The sequence below is a fragment of the Bombina bombina genome, chromosome 2, assembly GCF_027579735.1.
Source record: "Bombina bombina isolate aBomBom1 chromosome 2, aBomBom1.pri, whole genome shotgun sequence".
Classification (NCBI taxonomy): Eukaryota; Metazoa; Chordata; class Amphibia; order Anura; family Bombinatoridae; genus Bombina; species Bombina bombina.
This window is the reverse complement of record NC_069500.1, coordinates 475159649-475180242: the sequence shown is the minus strand read 5'-3', so window position 1 is coordinate 475180242 and position 20594 is coordinate 475159649. Positions and strand designations below refer to the sequence as shown.

Genomic DNA, 20594 nt, shown 5'->3' with positions numbered 1-20594 from the left:
ATCAGGTCCGACAGACATTTGATAAATAGGCCTCAACGTATTTAAGGATTTGTACAGCAAACTGTAGCCCAATTTTGATCTAAATATATTTTGCAAGTAAAAAGACTTACTAGTATTCCTCTGGCCATTTTGAAATGGCCGCCTGACCCCTCCTTTCCTGATGTCACTCCAGCTTCCACTGAATGAATTAAGTCTATCCTGCGGGTTCCCGTGTTTTCCCCAGTGTTGCATATAGAATGTGAGCTCCAGTTACTGTGGGTGGAATTGTGTAGTGGGCGAATAGGTGTACTGACTCCTGCAGCAAGGTTCGATGGATCCTAACTCACAATAAAATCATCTGTTAGCAGATCACTGATCTGTACTGAATCTGTTTGATAGCAGTGCTAATTGCTAAAATAATGTATTGTCCCCTTACCTGTGCTGCTGAAGTCCTGTGAAACTCTGTTTCACACTACTTACAGCCAGGACTCCAGCAGGCAACACACGTTGTATCTGGGACTCACTCTCCTGACACTGAGCACTGCACCTCTGACTATGGGGGGTAGTTATCAAGCCGTCAACCTCAAATACGCTGGAATTCCGCAGCGTATTTGTGGCGAGGCTGATTCGCCTTAGTTATCAAAGGCTTCAGACCGGCAAAAGTAGAATTTTGTGACGTAAACTTCGATCCGCCGGACTCCGTCCGACACAGATCGATTCTTACGTCACTCCAGATGTTCCGCACACAAGTACGGCACAATCTGACTACTTTTGCTAGTTATCAAAAAACTAGCAGGTACGCTCGGCACTTTTACGGCCCAGCGTACCTGGTTTTCAAACCGCTACCCTGGAGGCGGCGGATCCCATAGGAATCAATGGGAGTCTGACCATAGCGAAAGTACAAGTTCGCTGCTGCCAGACATCCCATTGATTTCTATGGGAGCTGTCTACACCTAACACCCTAACATGTACCCCGAGTCTAAACACCACTAATCTGTCCCCCTACACCGCCACAACTAAATAAAATGATTAACCCCTAAACCGCCGCTCCCGGAGCCCACCGCAAGCTACTCTATACCTATTAACCCCTAAACCGCCGCTCCCTGACCCTGCCGCAACTATAATAAGTGTATTAACCCCTAAACCGCCGCTCCCTGACCCTGCCGCAACCTATATTAAATTTATTAACCCCTATCCTGCCCCCCCTACACCGTCGCCACCTATAATAAATTTATTAACCCCTATCCTGCCCCCCACTACACCGCCGCCACTGTAATAAAATTATTAACCCCTAAACCTAAGTCTAACACTAACCCTAACACCCCCCTAACTTAAATATTAATTAAATAAATCTAAATAATATTTCTATTATTAACTAAGTTAATCCTATTTAAAACTAAATACTTACCTATAAAATAAACCCTAATATAGCTACAATATAAATAATAATTATATTGTAGCTATGTTAGGATTTATTTTTATTTTACAGGCACCTTTCAATTTATTTTAACTAGGTACAATAGCTATTAAATAGTTATTAACTATTTAATAGCTTACCTAGCTAAAATAAAGAGAAATATACCTGTAAAATAAAAACTAACCTAAGTTACAATTACACCTAACACTACACTATACTTTAATAAATTATTCCTATTTAAAACTAAATACTTACCTGTAAAATAAACCCTAAGATAGCTACAATATAAATTATAATTACATTGTAGCTATCTTAGGATTTATATTTATTTTACAGGTAACTTTGTATTTATTTTAGCTAGTTAGAATAGTTATTAACTATTTAATAACTACCTAGCTAAAAGAAATTCAAAATTACCTGTAAAATAAATCCTAACCTAAGTTACAATTAAACCTAACACTACACTATCATTAAATAAATTAAATAAACTACCTACAAATAACTACAATTAAATACAATTACATAAACTAACTAAAGTACAAAAAATAAAAAAAGCTAAGTTACAAAAAAAAAAAAAAAAGTTACAAACATTTAAAAAAATATTACAACAATTTTAAGCTACTTACACCTAATCTAAGCCCCCTAATAAAATAACAAACCCCCCCAAAATAAAAAAAATGCCCTACCCTATTCTACATTAAAAAAGTTCAAAGCTCTTTTACCTTACCAGCCCTTAAAAGGGCCTTTTGTGGGGGCATGCCCCAAAGAGTTCAGCTCTTTTGCCTGTAAAAGAAAAATACAACCACCCCCCCAACATTAAAACCCACCACCCACATACCCCTAATCTAACCCAAACCCCCCTTAAAATAACCTAACACTAATCCCCTGAAGATCATCCTACCTTTAGTTGTCTTCACTCAGCCGAGCCACCGATGGAACTGAAGAGGACATCCGGACGGGCAGAAGTGATCATCCAAGGGGCGCTGAAGAAATCTTCCATCCGATGAAGTGATCCTCCAAGCGGCGCTGAAGAAATCCTCCATCCGGGCGAGGTCATCTTCCAAGAGGCGCTGAAGAAGTCTTCTATCCGGGCGAGGTCATCTTCGAAGCCGGGTCTTGAATCTTCATCCCGCCGACGCGGAACATCCTTCTTTCCCGACGGACTACCGACGAATGAAGGCTCCTTTAAGGGAAGTCATCCAAGATGGCGTCCCTTCAATTCTGATTGGTAGGAAAAATCTGATTGGCTGATGGAATCAGCCAATCAGATTCAAGTTCAATCCGATTGGCTGATCCAATCAGCCAATCAGATTGAGCTTGCATTCTATTGGCTGATCGGAACTAGGTATAATGTAGGTGGCAGCGGTGTCCGGGAGCGGCGGTTTAGGGGTTAATACATTTATAAGACTTGCGGCGGGGTCTAGGAGCGGCGGTTTAGGGGTTAATACATTTATAAGACTTGCGGCGGGGTCTAGGAGCGGCGGTTTAGGGGTTAGTAACTTTATTTAGTTGCGGGGGGCTCCGGGGGCGCCGGTATAGGGGGTAGAACAGTGTAGTTTAGTGTGGTTGCTTAGTGACAGGCTAGCAAGAAAGCTGTCAAACAGCCGAAGAGCAGCGAGATCGGATGAGTGATAACTCTCACAGTCCGCTGCTCATCGCCCCGCGGCTTTTTGACAGCTTTACTTGATAACTTAGGCGTATTTTTTCAGGTCCGCGGCGGCGAAGGTAGGCAAGCTTAGGCGGGCGTATTGGGCCGGTGAAGGCAGGAAAGTTGACACGTTGATAACTACCCCCCATTGCCTTCTCTGGCTTGGAATACTATTTAGACTCATTTTATCTTGGGCTTCCTGTTTGGAATATAATTATCTATACGGGCACATTAACTGAACTCTTGCGCAGCGTATTGGATGAGTCTAATTTTTTTAACCGGGATAAGTTATATACAAGCACAGTACACACCTCAGACAGCTGCAGGTGACCTCCGCTGTATCTGGGACTCACTCTCCTGACACTGAGCACCGCATCTCTGCGCAAGAGATCAGTTAATGTGCCCATATAGATAATTATATTCCAAACAAGAAGCCCAAGATAAAATGAGTCTAAATAGTATTCCAAGCCAGAGAAGGCAATGTCAGAGGTGCGGTGCTCAGTGTCAGGAGAGTGAGTCCCAGATACAGCGTGTGCTGCCTGCTAGAGTCCTGGCTGTAAGTACTGTAAGTAGCATGAAACAGAGTGTATTGAGACAGGACTTCAGCAGCATAGGTAAGGGGACAATACATTGTTTTCGCAATTAGCACTGCTATCAAACAGATTCAGTACAGATCAGTGATCTGCTAACAGATGATTTTATTGTGAGTTAGGATCCATCAAACCTTGCTGCAGGAGTCAGCACACCTATCTGCCCACTACACATTTCCACCTACAGTACCTGGAGCTCACATTCTAAATGCAACACTGGGGATTTATTTGTTTGTGTACCGCTCTGCTACTTCCATACTTAAAAAGTCCCCCTTGAGGAAACCGGCGCATTGCGCATGCGTGAAACATGGGAACCCACAGGATAGACTTAATTCATTCAGTGGAAGCTGGAGTGGGAAGCTGGAGTGACGACAGGAAAGGAGAGGTCAGGCGGCCATTTCAAAACGGCCAGAGGAATACTAGTAAGTAACTCTTTTTACTTGCAAAATATATTTAAATCAAAATTGGGCTGCAGTTTGCTGTACAAATCGTTAAATACGTTATCTGAATAAGTTATAAGAATTTTTGGGCTGACTTCCCCTTTAATTAAAAACATGTCAAATAAAAAGATATATGTATGTGCTTGTAGAACTGCAAGCTTGTTAATCTATTAATGTAAAGGTTTTTTTTTTCTTCTGTACTCCAGAGGAGATGAAGATTCATGTTTCTACATACAGGAGCATATCAGTCTTAAATATCTTATTACAGCAGTGTACAAGCTTATTTACAACTTGTTTATGATTGTACACAGCAGAGGAGACTACAGAGAATTTTAAAGAGTGTTTCCCTGGACTGCTATAATTTTTAAACTCTGAAAAATGTGTTGTGTTATAAAATCACAATTTTAAATACATTTAAATTGATATTATAGTAAAAAATGACATACTCTAATTAGTTGGAACATGCCATTTTAACACTTAGTGACCCTCCAATGCTATGTGTTTAACCCCTGCAAAATTGTTAAAAACAAAGTTAAAGTACTGTGCAGAAGCTACAGAGCACTGCTGGTCTCAAGTAGAAACTGCTGTTGATGCAATTAGCAGCATGAGTCACACATATGGGTCATGATGCTGATTAGGTCACCGTCAGTTTTTGCTGATTGGGTCAGTGGCAGTTAAATCAATAGCACTGCAGGGTCACTAATGTTAGAATTACAAGCACTAACGAATTAGAGCATGTCATTTTTCCACTATGATATCCCTTTAAATGTTGCTGGCATACAGTACTTAAAAGGACAATAGCAATTTTTATTTATTTATTAAATTATGACAGCATTTAAAGGGACATAAAACAAGTTGGGATAGAGACAAAATAATATAATAGGTACTTTAATTACTTTACCTGCAAAATAATACTGCATTGCCTCGCCATTAAAGGGACAGTCTACACCAGAATTTGTATTGTTTTAAAAGATAGATAATCCCTTTATTACCCATTCCCCAGTTTTGCATAACCAACACGGTTATATTAATATACTTTTTACCTCTGTGATTACCTTGTATCTAAGCCTCTGCAAACTGCCCCTTTATTTCAGTTCTTTTGACAGACTTGCAGTTTAGCCAATCAGTGCCTGCTCCCAGATAACTACACGTGCACAAGCACAGTGTTATCTATATGAAACACATGAACTAACACCCTCTAGTGGTGAAAAACTGTTAAAATGCATTCTGAAAAGATGTGGCCTTCAAGGTCTAAGAAATTAGCATATGAACCTCCTAGGTTAAGTTTTCAACTAAGAATACCAAGAGAACAAAGCAAAATTGGTGATAAAAGTAAATTGGAAAATTGTTTAAAATTACATGCTCTATCTGAATCATGAAAGTTTATTTTGGCCTAGACTGTCCCTTTAACCCTTTCTTTTTAGTTTCTGAATTGTAAAGCTCTAACTCCCCCCACTCAATTCCTTTAATGGCTGTATCTATATCTATTGTTGTTTTGATAGAATGCAAAAGTGAATAGGGATTATCTGCTGGAGCATGCCTAGAAGCTGTGTACTCAGTTGAAATACAATGCCTGTGTCTAAACACTGATAAGAGGGGTGGAGTTAGCTGCTCTAGGCAGCTTAGCTATGTAATTAATTTTGCTTATTTTTGAAAATTATTTTAAAATACTTGCAATTTATAAAGATTTTTTTTATGCAAACTATTTTAAATGAATTTTATTGAACTTTAAGAGATGTACATAAGAAGAAAAAAATATATTTTTAAATAAACATTTAAAACTTACCTTTCATTCATAACATTTGTAGGGTTTTACTACACTTCTTTTAAAGTCTCTTGAATATGTCTAACTCCGTTGCTGTGGCAATTTAGTGCAAGATGGATATGAGCTCCTGCACTGATCTAAGCAATAAATATGTAGCACATTGTAGGGTCGTGAAACTATAAAAACTGCATTTAACTATGATCTCAATAAGATAAGAGGGGAGTCAATGGGCTATCAATGAAATAGAAAATAAAAACTAACTTCTACAGGTTTTGACTTGCTTCACCAATAATATGTAATATGATTATTTAAAATCCCTTTAATTTTTCATGTATGCTAAGCATATATAATAAGCAACTTACAATGTAATACTAAATACTTCTTAATTACATCATATTTACATAACTCCGTAATACATATTTCTGCCAATCGGAATGTGCATGGTAAATGTAAAATATTTCATGCACATTAGTATCTTATAGATGATATAATAACTGTATATTAATGAAATTATAATAATAAGAGAACATAGTATTATATATTTCAGTTTTATTTATAAAGAGGATTAATACAATGGCACTTGTTTTTAACACCATACATTTGCCTTGGAATTTAACTTTGTCTACGAAAAGAGACATATTGGTGAGGGCTGAGAGCAGTTCTGTGCAGGTCAGTGAGGGAAGAGTGAGGAGTAAAGACCACAAGTTAAGCAATTCCCCCACAGTTGGTGCTTTCTTTAAATCTGTAAATATTTGTTGCTGCGCTAGTAAACCTCGGCTATATTTTGGTTTTAATTAAAAGGACAGTCTACACCTTAGTCTTCTTAAAGTCTTACCTTAGATTAAGCTGCAAATAGCCTCCTGCACCCTTTCTATATCATGCAGCAGGAACGGTAAAAAATTATTTTAAAATGAATATCGGTTCTGGCCAGTTTGAAATGTTTGTCAAGCTCCACCCACTGATGACATCACAATCTGGGCTGCATATTTCTTCCAATCACAAAAAGCTCACTAGTTAGATTCAACAAACTGTCAATGCTTTTCAGCAGAGTGCCATGATGCAGCCCAGATCGTGATGTCATCGGTGGATGGAGCTTGGCAGCCATTTCAAACTGGCCAGAAACAATATTCATTTTAAAATAACTTTTTTACCATTCCTGCTGCATGATATAGAAAGGGGTACAGAAGACTATTTGCAGCTTAATCTAAGGTAAGCTTTAACATAACTAAGTTGTAGACTGTCCCTTTAACATACTACACTTAGCTCATGTTTGAGTAGCACTTCTGTTTGTTCTTGTTTCCAGATATTTGTGTTTTTTCTACCTATTCTAATGAAAAGGTATATAGAAGCTTTGCCAGGAGAGACTAGACTTTTTTTTTTTTTGAAAGGTACTTTATCAGCATGCACATATGTCCAAAAACTGTATCTGAAATACTTGAAAACAAACTTCTTACAAACTTACAAAGCATAAGATGGAAAATAGAAAGAGTGGCAGGGCAGAGAGGATGAGAAGCCAACGCCAGCCCAGAGTGGGCATCACAAAGATGGCCAGGAGCACCTCAAACACTGTTCCTATAGCCCAGAAGATCTGAGAAAGGGAAAAGAAAGAGCTTATTGATAACATCTGAAAGGTTGGTCAAATTAGTCCGTCAAAAAGAATGAGCCACTGAGCACCTTAAGACCTCTCTTACTACAGCCCATAGTCATTGGGGATACACAGCTATGTACTGGATTTAGACACTGGATTACGTATGTGAGCAGCCTCACCTCACTTTTCTTATCTTTTTACACTCGTCCTTGCACCCAGCCATTATCAATCAATTCCTGAAACCTGTTTTAGTTACTGATTAAAGGCATCACAACAACAATAAATTGCTTTAAGATATTAGAAGATCGGACTCTAATCAGAATAATAAATGTGACTGCTTATGTACAAAAGTAGGTTAGAATAGGACTCACACATTTATTTCAAATATAGGGAGTAGTCCTTTACTTTTTGTAGAAGCCAGACAAAGATATTTGTTCACAAATATAGGTAGAATAAAAGCCAGAAGTAAGATTAAAGGAGCTGTGGCTCCTAGCTCCTAGTATTTTTAAATCGACCGGCATGTATGATGGCTACACACAGCTAAGGGTCTACTTTAAGCAGACTGTTGTCGAGTATTTTTGTCAAAGTGAAACTCTAGAAAAAAATGAACAGCCATCCTAGCTACCAAGGGGGAGATTTAATAAGCAGCGGATGCAGCTTTATCCTGCCTGAAGTTTCCAGCTTGCCAGAAACTTAAAGGGACATTCCAGCCAAAATTGGAATCCACATGATTGCGCTACAGTATTTAATAGATGCATTTTGATAATATACATGTATTAGCAAAAATGCTTCTAATAAAAGTTATAGCTGTTTCAAAAATGTATTTACATATGCACCGTGCACTAGCATTTTAAACACAGCACTTGCTCAAAAAGCCTAAGATGCTTGTACCATTTGGCAATGACTCAATTTTGTAATTGCTAACATTATACAAGCCCCACTGATGCTCAGAGCATCTGCAGTACTTAAAATGCTGGTGCATTGACAATATCTAGCAATGCTTCACATGCACGTGCATAGAAAAATGTTAACACTAAAACAGTGATAAATTTTACTACAAGCAAATTTGCCAATACATCTATATTGCAAATAAGTTTCTATTCAAACGTAATTAATCTATGTGCATTTAAATTTTGACTGGAATGTCCCTTTAAGCTGAGAAGCAGCGGTGATTAGACCGCTGCACCTTAACTTGTCCACCACCTTTTAGGTGGCGGACTGCAATTATCCCGATCTGATCGGGATGGTTGATACCTCTTGCTAGCAGCCGCGAATGTGCAGGGGGCGGCATTGCACAAGTATTTCACTAGAAATGCTTGTGCAATGTTAAATCCCCTGTCTAGGAGCTACTCACAGGATGAACCCTCAAACATATGAGGTATGTTGTGACAAAAAAGCAAGCGGGATACACCCAAAGTGGCGTCCTTAGCACAGTTCAGATATCCGCTACGTAGTGGATTGGTCGCTGCTTAGTTCTCCCCACACGCTGTTCTGTTGAGGGAAAAAAACGGAGCTTCTGCAAAGTGCCGCTCAGTATGATTTGCAAGTACAGGCTTGAGTTATAATGTGAAGGGTGCATGCCTGGCGCGTTTCACGGACGTGACTCCGCTTCATCAGAGGCTATATGATACTAAAGAAGCTGAGTCACGTCCATGAAACTCGTCAGGCACACCCCCTTTACGTCATTACGCAAGCCTGTACTGGCAAATCATACTGAACGGCACTTTGCAGAAGCTCCGTTTTTTTTCCTCAACGGAACAGCGTGTGGGGAGAATTCATCAGCGACTGATCCACTACGTAGCGGATATCTGAACTGTGCTAAGGACGCCACTTTGGGAGTATTCCGCTTGCTTTTTCGTCACCACATACCTCATATGTTTGAGGGTTCATCCTGTGAAGTAGGTCCTAGAGAGGGGATTGGGCTACTGTTTTACCTGTGTAATTTTCTATTAAAAACCGTTGCTCCATAACTTGTCCGTCTGCTCTGAGACCACGGACAGAAATCAACCAGATCGAATACGATCGGGCTGATTGACACCCCCTGCTAGCGGCCAATTGGCCGCAAATCTGAAAGGGGCGGAATTGCACCAGCAGTTCACAAGAACTGCTAGAGCAATAATAAATGCCGACAGCGTATGCTGTCGGCATTTATCGATGTGCAGCGGACATGATACGCTACATTGTATCATGTCCGCTCGCACTATAATAAATATACCCCTTAGAGTCTTTTGTGCTCTCTTTTCTATTTCATACCACATAAATATTTATATGTATATAAACATATATATTTACAATCTGCTGCCCATCGCTGCGCAACTTACCCCCTATGCTGTGCTAGTTTCACGGCATGAGAACGAGGCTCCCATTGGAGCCTATGGAAGCGTGCTCTCATGAGCGCAATGCTTCCCTGTAATGCGAACGTGAGATCGCATTCGCATTGTGGCTAACTTGTAATACCAGCGCACATTTGCGTGCGCTGGTATTACTCAGTGGAGCGCAAATATCGCTTTTGCAAAAACTATATTTTACGCTCCATTTGTAATCTAGCCCTAAAATGGGAGAAATAAATTTAGGTAGCTAACTTTTTTATTAGGAGCTATACAACAGTGGGCTTGGTTATGAGTGGAGCACTATTTAGCATTTCTGCTCGTGTGTTAACTTTGCTTGACAGAGGCTTTTTGCGTGCATCGGGTTGCGCTTGTATTATGAGTTGAGCAAAAACCTGACGTGCACAAAAAGTGGAACTTAAAATATCAAAATTGTGTTAACGTATTATTCTCCCATAGACTTCAATGGAACACACAAAATGCAAAGAAGCTTCACACCCATACACTTGTGTTAACCTGATAAATAAATATTAATATTTCACATTCTAATGTTCTTCACATAGAAGAATATGTTCTATTTATTCTTAAATAAATACTTCTATATAAGATGATTTTTTGGTAAAATAAATATTTATACCTATATATATATCAAATATTTAAAAATACTTAGAACATATTCCCCTATGTGAAGAACATTGGAATGTTAAATATTTACAGTAGATACACAGATAAACATTTTTATCAAATATGAATATTGCATAAATATGACATTTCATGTGCTCCAATGCACTTATACATTGTCTATATATTTATTCACATATATTTATGTGTTTATATGTGTATATATGTCTGTAACTACATATATACACATAAATACATATGTATACTAGGGATGGAAAAATGTTTTGCAACAATGGAAAAAATTAAACAAATTTGAACACATTAGTTTGTTTAGAATTTTGAATATTGGTACAACATTCTAACATTCGTTTAATGTGATAGTGTTTCTAATGCTTTCTTTAAATTGAATATTTGATTGAAATTTTTCTAATAATTCAATTTGAATTATGCAATATTTGAATTTTAAAAATTCAAATCTATATAGTTGTAATAGTATTTCTAATCCTATGCAACATTTCGAAATATAAACATTCAAATTGATATATTTATATCTATTATGTATCATTTTAATAAATTCCCTACCACATGAACTATTGAATTTCTGAATAGTATTTGTTAAAAAAAAATGTTACATTCAAAATTTTGAATGTAGATATTCATTCTAATTATGATTATTCAGAAAACAAAAGTTACATTAAAAAAAACGGAAATAACTTTTGATTACCGAATTTTAATGGATTTTCATTCTTATCAACACTCGTTTGTCCAAAACAAATGTCCACAGGAATATTCGTTCTACCACATTCGCCCATCCCTAATGTACACACATATAAACATGTATATATAAATACATACACATTTATGTATGTATGCATGTATATGTATGCATCTATATGTTAAAGCCATTTGCAGCTTTATTTTCTAAATAAAAAAAATTTGATTGCACTCAAGCAAACACATTTACTATCAACTCATAATACGCCCGCTATTTCCGTCTGCACAAAGAGCCATGAAAACTCCATATTGCTCGCACGATACAATTAGCGCGCCACTCGTAATATAGCCCTGTGTTTGCAGAGAATAGAGTCTGAATTTGCTAGGATTTGTCAACATAATGACCCATCTTCTAGAAAGCTAATGGGAGTATTTTTCAAACATACCGTTTGCGTTATAAATTTAAATACAGTTAAATTAGATTTACTAAACAAATCCTATTTAAATTTTAATTAAAATGTGCTTATATTTGCATGCTGAATATAGAATGCCTAAAATAACAGATTATAATATAATGCCCAGGCCAATTCCACCATCACTTTCTGACCCTCCATGTAAAAATGTTGAGACGCCCCTGGTATAATACTGATATTTCTGGCTCATTCATTGTCTTTTAAACAGAATGCACAAAGCTCATCTGTGTAAGTATGACCTTGACTTTTCATACATCTTCATAAAAATCAGAGGGTAATACAGAACATTTTAATTATCATGCACTATGACCTCCTCTGTGTAACATACTCTGAAGATATAATCTAGTAAGATTACCTCTATCAATAATATACACTTGGCTCTTGCTTTCATGGGTAGAAATTCTGCATACAAAGTCACCCTGGAAAGAGAAGTGAGAATCAAACTAAAGACATATGTCAGCAATTTTTCCAATGGTAAAATATAGATTTGGCTTGTGGATTCCCCTCTTAAAATACTCTGGGGAAAAAAACATAATTTATGTAAGAACTTACCTGATAAATTCATTTCTTTCATATTAGCAAGAGTCCATGAGCTAGTGACGTATGGGATATACATTCCTACCAGGAGGGGCAAAGTTTCCCAAACCTCAAAATGCCTATAAATACACCCCTCACCACACCCACAATTCAGTTTAACGAATAGCCAAGAAGTGGGGTGATAAAAAAGTGCGAAAGCATATAAAATAAGGAATTGGAATAATTGTGCTTTATACAAAATCATAACCACCACAAAAAAAGGGCGGGCCTCATGGACTCTTGCTAATATGAAAGAAATGAATTTATCAGGTAAGTTCTTACATAAATTATGTTTTCTTTCATGTAATTAGCAAGAGTCCATGAGCTAGTGACGTATGGGATAATGATTACCCAAGATGTGGATCTTTCCACACAAGAGTCACTAGAGAGGGAGGGATAAAATAAAGACAGCCAATTCCTGCTGAAAATAATCCACACCCAAAATAAAGTTTAACGAAAAACATAAGCAGAAGATTCAAACTGAAACCGCTGCCTGAAGTACTTTTCTACCAAAAACTGCTTCAGAAGAAGAAAATACATCAAAATGGTAGAATTTAGTAAAAGTATGCAAAGAGGACCAAGTTGCTGCTTTGCAAATCTGATCAACCGAAGCTTCATTCCTAAACGCCCAGGAAGTAGAAACTGACCTAGTAGAATGAGCTGTAATTCTCTGAGGCGGAGTTTTACCCGACTCAACATAGGCAAGATGAATTAAAGATTTCAACCAAGATGCCAAAGAAATGGCAGAAGCTTTCTGGCCTTTTCTAGAACCGGAAAAGATAACAAATAGACTAGAAGTCTTTCGGAAAGATTTAGTAGCTTCAACATAATATTTCAAAGCTCTAACAACATCCAAAGAATGCAACGATTTCTCCTTAGAATTCTTAGGATTAGGACATAATGAAGGAACCACAATTTCTCTACTAATGTTGTTGGAATTCACAACTTTAGGTAAAAATTCAAAAGAAGTTCGCAACACCGCCTTATCCTGATGAAAAATCAGAAAAGGAGACTCACAAGAAAGAGCAGATAATTCAGAAACTCTTCTGGCAGAAGAGATGGCCAAAAGGAACAAAACTTTCCAAGAAAGTAATTTAATGTCCAATGAATGCATAGGTTCAAACGGAGGAGCTTGAAGAGCCCCCAGAACCAAATTCAAACTCCAAGGAGGAGAAATTGACTTAATGACAGGTTTTATACGAACCAAAGCTTGTACAAAACAATGAATATCAGGAAGAATAGCAATCTTTCTGTGAAAAAGAACAGAAAGAGCAGAGATTTGTCCTTTCAAGGAACTTGCGGACAAACCTTTATCTAAACCATCCTGAAGAAACTGTAAAATTCTCGGAATTCTAAAAGAATGCCAAGAAAAATGATGAGAAATACACCAAGAAATATAAGTCTTCCAGACTCTATAATATATCTCTCTAGATACAGATTTACGAGCCTGTAACATAGTATTAATCACAGAGTCAGAGAAACCTCTTTGAAGAAGAATCAAGCGTTCAATCTCCATACCTTTAAATTTAAGGATTTCAGATCCTGATGGAAAAAAGGACCTTGTGACAGAAGGTCTGGTCTTAACGGAAGAGTCCACGGTTGGCAAGAGGCCATCCGGACAAGATCCGCATGCCAAAACCTGTGAGGCCATGCCGGAGCTACCAGCAGAACAAACGAGCATTCCTTCAGAATCTTGGAGATTACTCTTGGAAGAAGAACTAGAGGCGGAAAGATATAGGCAGGATGATACTTCCAAGGAAGTGATAATGCATCCACTGCCTCCGCCTGAGGATCCCGGGATCTGGACAGATACCTGGGAAGTTTCTTGTTTAGATGGGACGCCATCAAATCTATTTCTGGAAGTTCCCACATTTGAACGATCTGAAGAAATACCTCTGGGTGAAGAGACCATTCGCCCGGATGCAACGTTTGGCGACTGAGATAATCCGCTTCCCAATTGTCTACACCTGGGATATGAACCGCAGAGATTAGACAGGAGCTGGATTCCGCCCAAACCAAAATTTGAGATACTTCTTTCATAGCCAGAGGACTGTGAGTTCCTCCTTGATGATTGATGTATGCCACAGTTGTGACATTGTCTGTCTGAAAACAAATGAACGATTCTCTCTTCAGAAGAGGCCAAAACTGAAGAGCTCTGAAAATTGCACGGAGTTCCAAAATATTGATCGGTAATCTCACCTCCTGAGATTCCCAAACTCCTTGTGCCGTCAGAGATCCCCACACAGCTCCCCAACCTGTGAGACTTGCATCTGTTGAAATTACAGTCCAGGTCGGAAGCACAAAAGAAGCCCCCTGAATTAAACGATGGTGATCTGTCCACCACGTTAGAGAGTGTCGAACAATCGGTTTTAAAGATATTAATTGAGATATCTTTGTGTAATCCTTGCACCATTGATTCAGCATACAAAGCTGAAGAGGTCGCATGTGAAAACGAGCAAAGGGGATCGCGTCCGATGCAGCAGTCATAAGACCTAGAATTTCCATTCATAAGGCTACCGAAGGGAATGATTGTGACTGAAGGTTTCGACAAGCTGCAATCAGTTTTAGACGTCTCTTGTCTGTTAAAGACAGAGTCATGGACACTGAATCTATCTGGAAACCCAGAAAGGTTACCCTTGTCTGAGGAATCAATGAACTTTTTGGTAAATTGATCCTCCAACCATGATCTTGAAGAAACAACACAAGTCGATTCGTATGAAATTCTGCTAAATGTAAAGACTGAGCAAGTACCAAGATATCGTCCAAATAAGGAAATACCACAATACCCTGTTCTCTGATTACAGACAGAAGGACACCGAGAACCTTTGTAAAAATTCTTGGAGCTGTAGCTAGGCCAAACGGCAGAGCCACAAACTGGTAATGCTTGTCCAGAAAAGAGAATCTCAGGAACCGATAATGATCTGGATGAATCGGAATATGCAGATATGCATCCTGTAAATCTATTGTGGACATATAATTCCCTTGCTGAACAAAAGGCAAGATAGTCCTTACAGTTACCATCTTGAACGTTGGTATCCTTACATAACGATTCAATATTTTTAGATCCAGAACTGGTCTGAAGGAATTCTCCTTCTTTGGTACAATGAAGAGATTTGAATAAAACCCCATCCCCTGTTCCTGAACTGGAACTGGCATAATTACTCCAGTCAACTCTAGATCTGAAACACAATTCAGAAATGCTTGAGCTTTTACTGGATTTACTGGGACACGGGAAAGAAAAAATCTCTTTGCAGGAGGTCTCATCTTGAAACCAATTCTGTACCCTTCTGAAACAATGTTCTGAATCCAAAGATTGTGAACAGAATTGATCCAAATTTCTTTGAAAAAACGTAACCTGCCCCCTACCAGCTGAGCTGGAATGAGGGCCGCACCTTCATGTGGACTTAGAAGCAGGCTTTGCCTTTCTGGCTGGCTTGGATTTATTCCAGATTGGAGATGGTTTCCAAACTGAAACTGCTCCTGAGGATGAAGGATCAGACTTTTGTTCTTTGTTGAAACGAAAGGAACGAAAACAATTATTAGCTCTGTTTTTACCCTTAGATTTTTTATCCTGTGGTAAAAAAGTTCCTTTCCCACCAGTAACAGTTGAAATAATAGAATCCAACTGAGAACCAAATAATTTGTTACCCTGGAAAGAAATGGAAAGTAGAGTTGATTTAGAAGCCATATCAGCATTCCAAGTCTTAAGCCATAAAGCTCTTCTAGCTAAAATAGCTAGAGACATAAACCTGACATCAACTCTGATAATATCAAAGATGGCATCACAGATAAAATTATTAGCATGCTGAAGAAGAATAATAATATCATGAGAATCATGATGTGTTACTTGTTGCGCTAAAGTTTCCAACCAAAAAGTTGAAGCTGCAGCAACATCAGCCAAAGATATAGCAGGTCTAAGAAGATTACCTGAACACAGATAAGCTTTTCTTAGAAAGGATTCAATTTTCCTATCTAAAGGATCCTTAAACGAAGTACCATCTGACGTAGGGATAGTAGTACGTTTAGCAAGGGTAGAAATAGCCCCATCAACTTTAGGGATTTTGTCCCAAAATTCTAATCTGTCAGCACTAGACAGCGATTTTCCTGTAGTATCTTCTGACTCAGATGCAACGTGAGACATCTTGCAATATGTAAGAGAAAAAACAACATATAAAGCAAAATTGATCAAATTCCTTAAATGACAGTTTCAGGAATGGGAAAAAATGCCAAAGAACAAGCTTCTAGCAACCAGAAGCAATGAAAAATGAGACTTAAATAATGTGGAGACAAAAGTGACGCCCATATTTTTTAGCGCCAAATAAGACGCCCACATTATTTGGCGCCTAAATGCTTTTGGCGCCAAAAATGACGCCACATCCGGAACGCCGACATTTTTGGCGCAAAATAACGTCAAAAAATGACGCAACTTCCGGCAACACGTATGACGCCGGAAACGGAAAAGAATTTTTGCGCCAAAAAAGTCCGCGCCAAGAATGACGCAATAAAATGAAGCATTTTCAGCCCCCGCGAGCCTAACAGCCCACAGGGAAAAAGAGTCAAATTTTTTTGAAGGTAAGAAAAAATGATTAAATCAAATGCATTATCCCAAATATGAAACTGACTGTCTGAAAAATAAGGAAAGTTGAACATTCTGAGTCAAGGCAAATAAATGTTTGAATACATATATTTAGAACTTTAAAAACAAAGTGCCCAACCATAGCTTAGAGTGTCACAGAAAATAAGATTTACTTACCCCAGGACACTCATCTACATGTTTGTAGAAAGCCAAACCAGTACTGAAACGAGAATCAGCAGAGGTAATGGTATATATAAGAGTATATCGTCGATCTGAAAAGGGAGGTAAGAGATGAATCTCTACGACCGATAACAGAGAACCTATGAAATAGACCCCGTAGAAGGAGATCACTGCATTCAAATAGGCAATACTCTCCTCACATCCCTCTGACATTCACTGCACGCTGAGAGGAAAACCGGGCTCCAACTTGCTGCGGAGCGCATATCAACGTAGAATCTAGCACAAACTTACTTCACCACCTCCATCGGAGGCAAAGTTTGTAAAACTGAATTGTGGGTGTGGTGAGGGGTGTATTTATAGGCATTTTGAGGTTTGGGAAACTTTGCCCCTCCTGGTAGGAATGTATATCCCATACGTCACTAGCTCATGGACTCTTGCTAATTACATGAAAGAAAAAGAATTTATTATATTTTTTTAGTTATTTTGCTTTCCATGGATTGCATTTGCTGTAAAAAAAATCATTAATGTATGTCTTTTTCTGTACAACAATTTTTTTATACATTACTATCACAAAGTGTTTCCAGATTACCATAACTTTTTGTGAGTTGGCAGTTCTTGGTTGGTTCTTGCATTGTGACCACTTGTTGTGGTCTTTAAACCTTTCTCACATTGTTCTGGGCCCAAGTGTTTAGTTGGCCTGTCTGTTCACCCCAGTGTGATTATCATTCCTGCTGTATCCTGTATATGGCCTTCTGAGCTGCCTTTGGGTCACAAATCTCACTATGTCTGTATATCTGTGTAAGAAACTGCTGTTGTAGTCTGACTTTGATAACTGATATACCCCTTTTTGATGTATACCTTTGCATAATCTCCTGCTGCCTCCTGACCTGCCTCTGGGTCATGTTTACGCCTGAATAACCACATTTGATCCATCATATTTATGCTATAGTTAAATCCTCTTCTACTTGAATACATGTGTATTGTTCTGTTTTTAGCAATCTGCTACAGTTTGCTTCAGCCTTGCAATACCTCTTGTTCCAGCTACTATGTTAGCTGTTTACTGTGCATTTACATCTTTATGAACCCCAATAAATAAATAAATTATTATAAATAATATGGACTGGTTGAATACATGCAGGGAACTTACGATTGAGGGACACCACCGATTCCAAAACCAACCAGCCCTCTAAGTACAAGAATCCAGCTATAGACTGGAGCAAATGCACTGAGAATCCCATAATAGAGGGTCCAGATGACACTGATCTTCAGACCCTATTCAAAAAAGCAGAAACATTGAGTGAGCGAGACATTAGGAAACAAAAAATCATAATTGAAGAAACGTAGATAAGATTTTATTTACATAGCTCCATTCATTATTCAGAAGTGTTGACATTTCCAGAGTACAAAGTACAAAAAATATGTTTTGAATGAAGTTAAATACAAACAATGGGGTGAGAAAAGTCAGAAGACATTTTTAAATTCCTAGTCAGATGACATTGTTAAACTTACAGTCTTCCTGCCATACTGGTCTGAAACATTGCCCCAGAGGGATGAACTGGACATCATTCCAATAAACACCACCTGAAAATAAATAGACAACAGGACCTTTTTCAAACAAACTGGACCCAACAAATGCCTGGACTAAAATAATTATTTTTATGGTTAGTAAAAAAAAATTGATAAGCATACAAACATTTTATATAGGTCTTACATTGTGATATGCAACATACAGTAACATTTCTGAAGTAGAATATTCTGGGAAATTGTGTAAAATAAATTGGATGATTTTGTTGGACCTGGCATGTAATGCGACTCTTAAAACATTTGAAGGTTATCTTTGATTGTGCATTGTGTTTAGGATTAAATCTACTCAATAGAATTAAGTCTCAGCAGAGATGTAAGTGACTCACAAAATTACCAAAATGCAAACAAAAGCTTTCAGCTTCACCATCAACTAGGTTAACATCATATGTCACTCACAGGTTCACTGGGTTATAGTCATTAAGGTAGTCATTTATAAGGTAAGATTAGTTTTTTACTTTTACAGGTACGTTTTTATTTTTTCAAAGGTAGCTAGGTTTTTTTGGTAAAGGCTGGTCTATTTTGTGTAAGGTTAGGGGGTTTAGATGTTAGTGGGTTATATTGCGTTACGGGGTTTGCAGTTTAGGGGTTACTAGTCTAGAGGTTTAGTTTGCTATGTGGGGGGCTGGCAGTTTAGTGGTTAACTGTGTAGAAGCTTACTTTGCGGGGGGGGGTTTAGGGGTTAATAGTGTAAAGTGGTAGTTTGCAATATGGGGCATGGCGGTTTAGAGGTTTATAGTGTAGTTTAGTGCAACTGTTTCATCCGGACAAACTCTTTACACTACCTTTCAGGAAGCATAAAAAGTTTGAATGTTAAATGCGATTGTGTTCGCGTGATCGCATTTACTTTCTACTTGTAATATGAGCTCATATTACCGCTCTATGCTACCCATAGAAAATATGGGGAGCATAAATTACTGTGAATTCATGCTAACAATAGCGCTCCACTCGTAATCTGGCCTATATTATTTATATAATTAGGAATTCTTAATTACTTTAAAATGTAATATTGAACAGTCTCAATATTGCATGCTCTAAACCATGTAAGTTCAACTGTGATTTTCATGTGCCTTTGACACCCCATATTCATAGTATATATCAGCAATTTAACAATGCAGAGCAAGATCTCTGTTTCTAAAAGATTATTTTGAAAGTGTTTTATTAGCAAATAATGCATTCCTTTGCAGTCATGTGACATACCAGTTTAAAGGCATCTTGATTATGTTTTATAACTTTTTTGTTGTGGCCAACTAGGCTTGAGCCCCCAGAGTAAATACTGTGAAGGAGCTCCAATTTCAAAAGTGCCCTTTCTGGCTGTTTGCAATCAGCAGAAGCTGAGCTAGCAGCCCATAGGAGAAGGAGGAGCTGCTTCTCTTTGAAATTGAGTCGTCCTTTCCCATTGGTTAGCTTGTGCCAGGGTATATCCACAGTTTTCCTGTACAAATATGGTGGCAAGATTTTCTGTACAGTATCTTGGAAACCTGGCCACTGTGTTGTAAAGGTAAATCCTTACACTTTCCTTTGAGCCTAGTTTGTAGGTTGATGGCCACACACGATGCAGGAGCAATGATGCCACTGCTAAGTGCAGGGCCCAGATGGGTACCCAAGAGGTTTGGGCCTAGTCTCAATTGAGGCCTCTGAGACTCTGGACAGATATAAATCAGTTTCAGCATTGATCATGCAACCAATATGTAGAATTCTGCATGGTCAATCTTCTAGATCATGGGTTGTCAACTCCAGTCCTCAGGGCCAGATTGGCATGACATATGAACTAGTGCACAGGTGAAATAATATACTGATGGGTGAGAGCAGGTTAGTAACCATAGTTGTCTATGAAAAAATAGGATATCTCTGATCGATAAACCTAGGGGCGCACAAGTGGTGTAATAATGGTGCCCTATTGTGAATAATGTCACAAATAGGGTTTTGTGATATAATAATTAAATGTGCAAATATACATAGTAAGTAATATGATACAGTTTAAACAAACCGCCTAATAACTTGATATAGCACTGTGTGATAAAACTTTAGTCCACATGACTGCAACTCCACTTCGACCACCAGTGTAGAAGTCAGTCAGAGAATGAGAAAAAGAACAAGGGGCACCTCATAGTCTAAC

The 20594-nt window shown here is 38.2% G+C and overlaps 1 protein-coding gene across 1 annotated transcript in view; it reads right to left on the bottom strand.

Moving 5' to 3' along the window:
• The window catches only part of SVOP (SV2 related protein), a 149403-nt gene that overhangs the window by 86875 nt on the left and 41934 nt on the right, over window positions 1-20594 (bottom strand). The window contains exons 5-8 of the mRNA XM_053702135.1: window positions 18404-18475; window positions 18042-18166; window positions 11918-11981; window positions 7302-7427 (exon numbers count right to left, since the gene is read on the bottom strand). Coding sequence (XP_053558110.1) covers window positions 7302-7427; window positions 11918-11981; window positions 18042-18166; window positions 18404-18475 — 387 coding nt within the window. The remainder of the gene's footprint in view (window positions 1-7301; window positions 7428-11917; window positions 11982-18041; window positions 18167-18403; window positions 18476-20594) is intronic.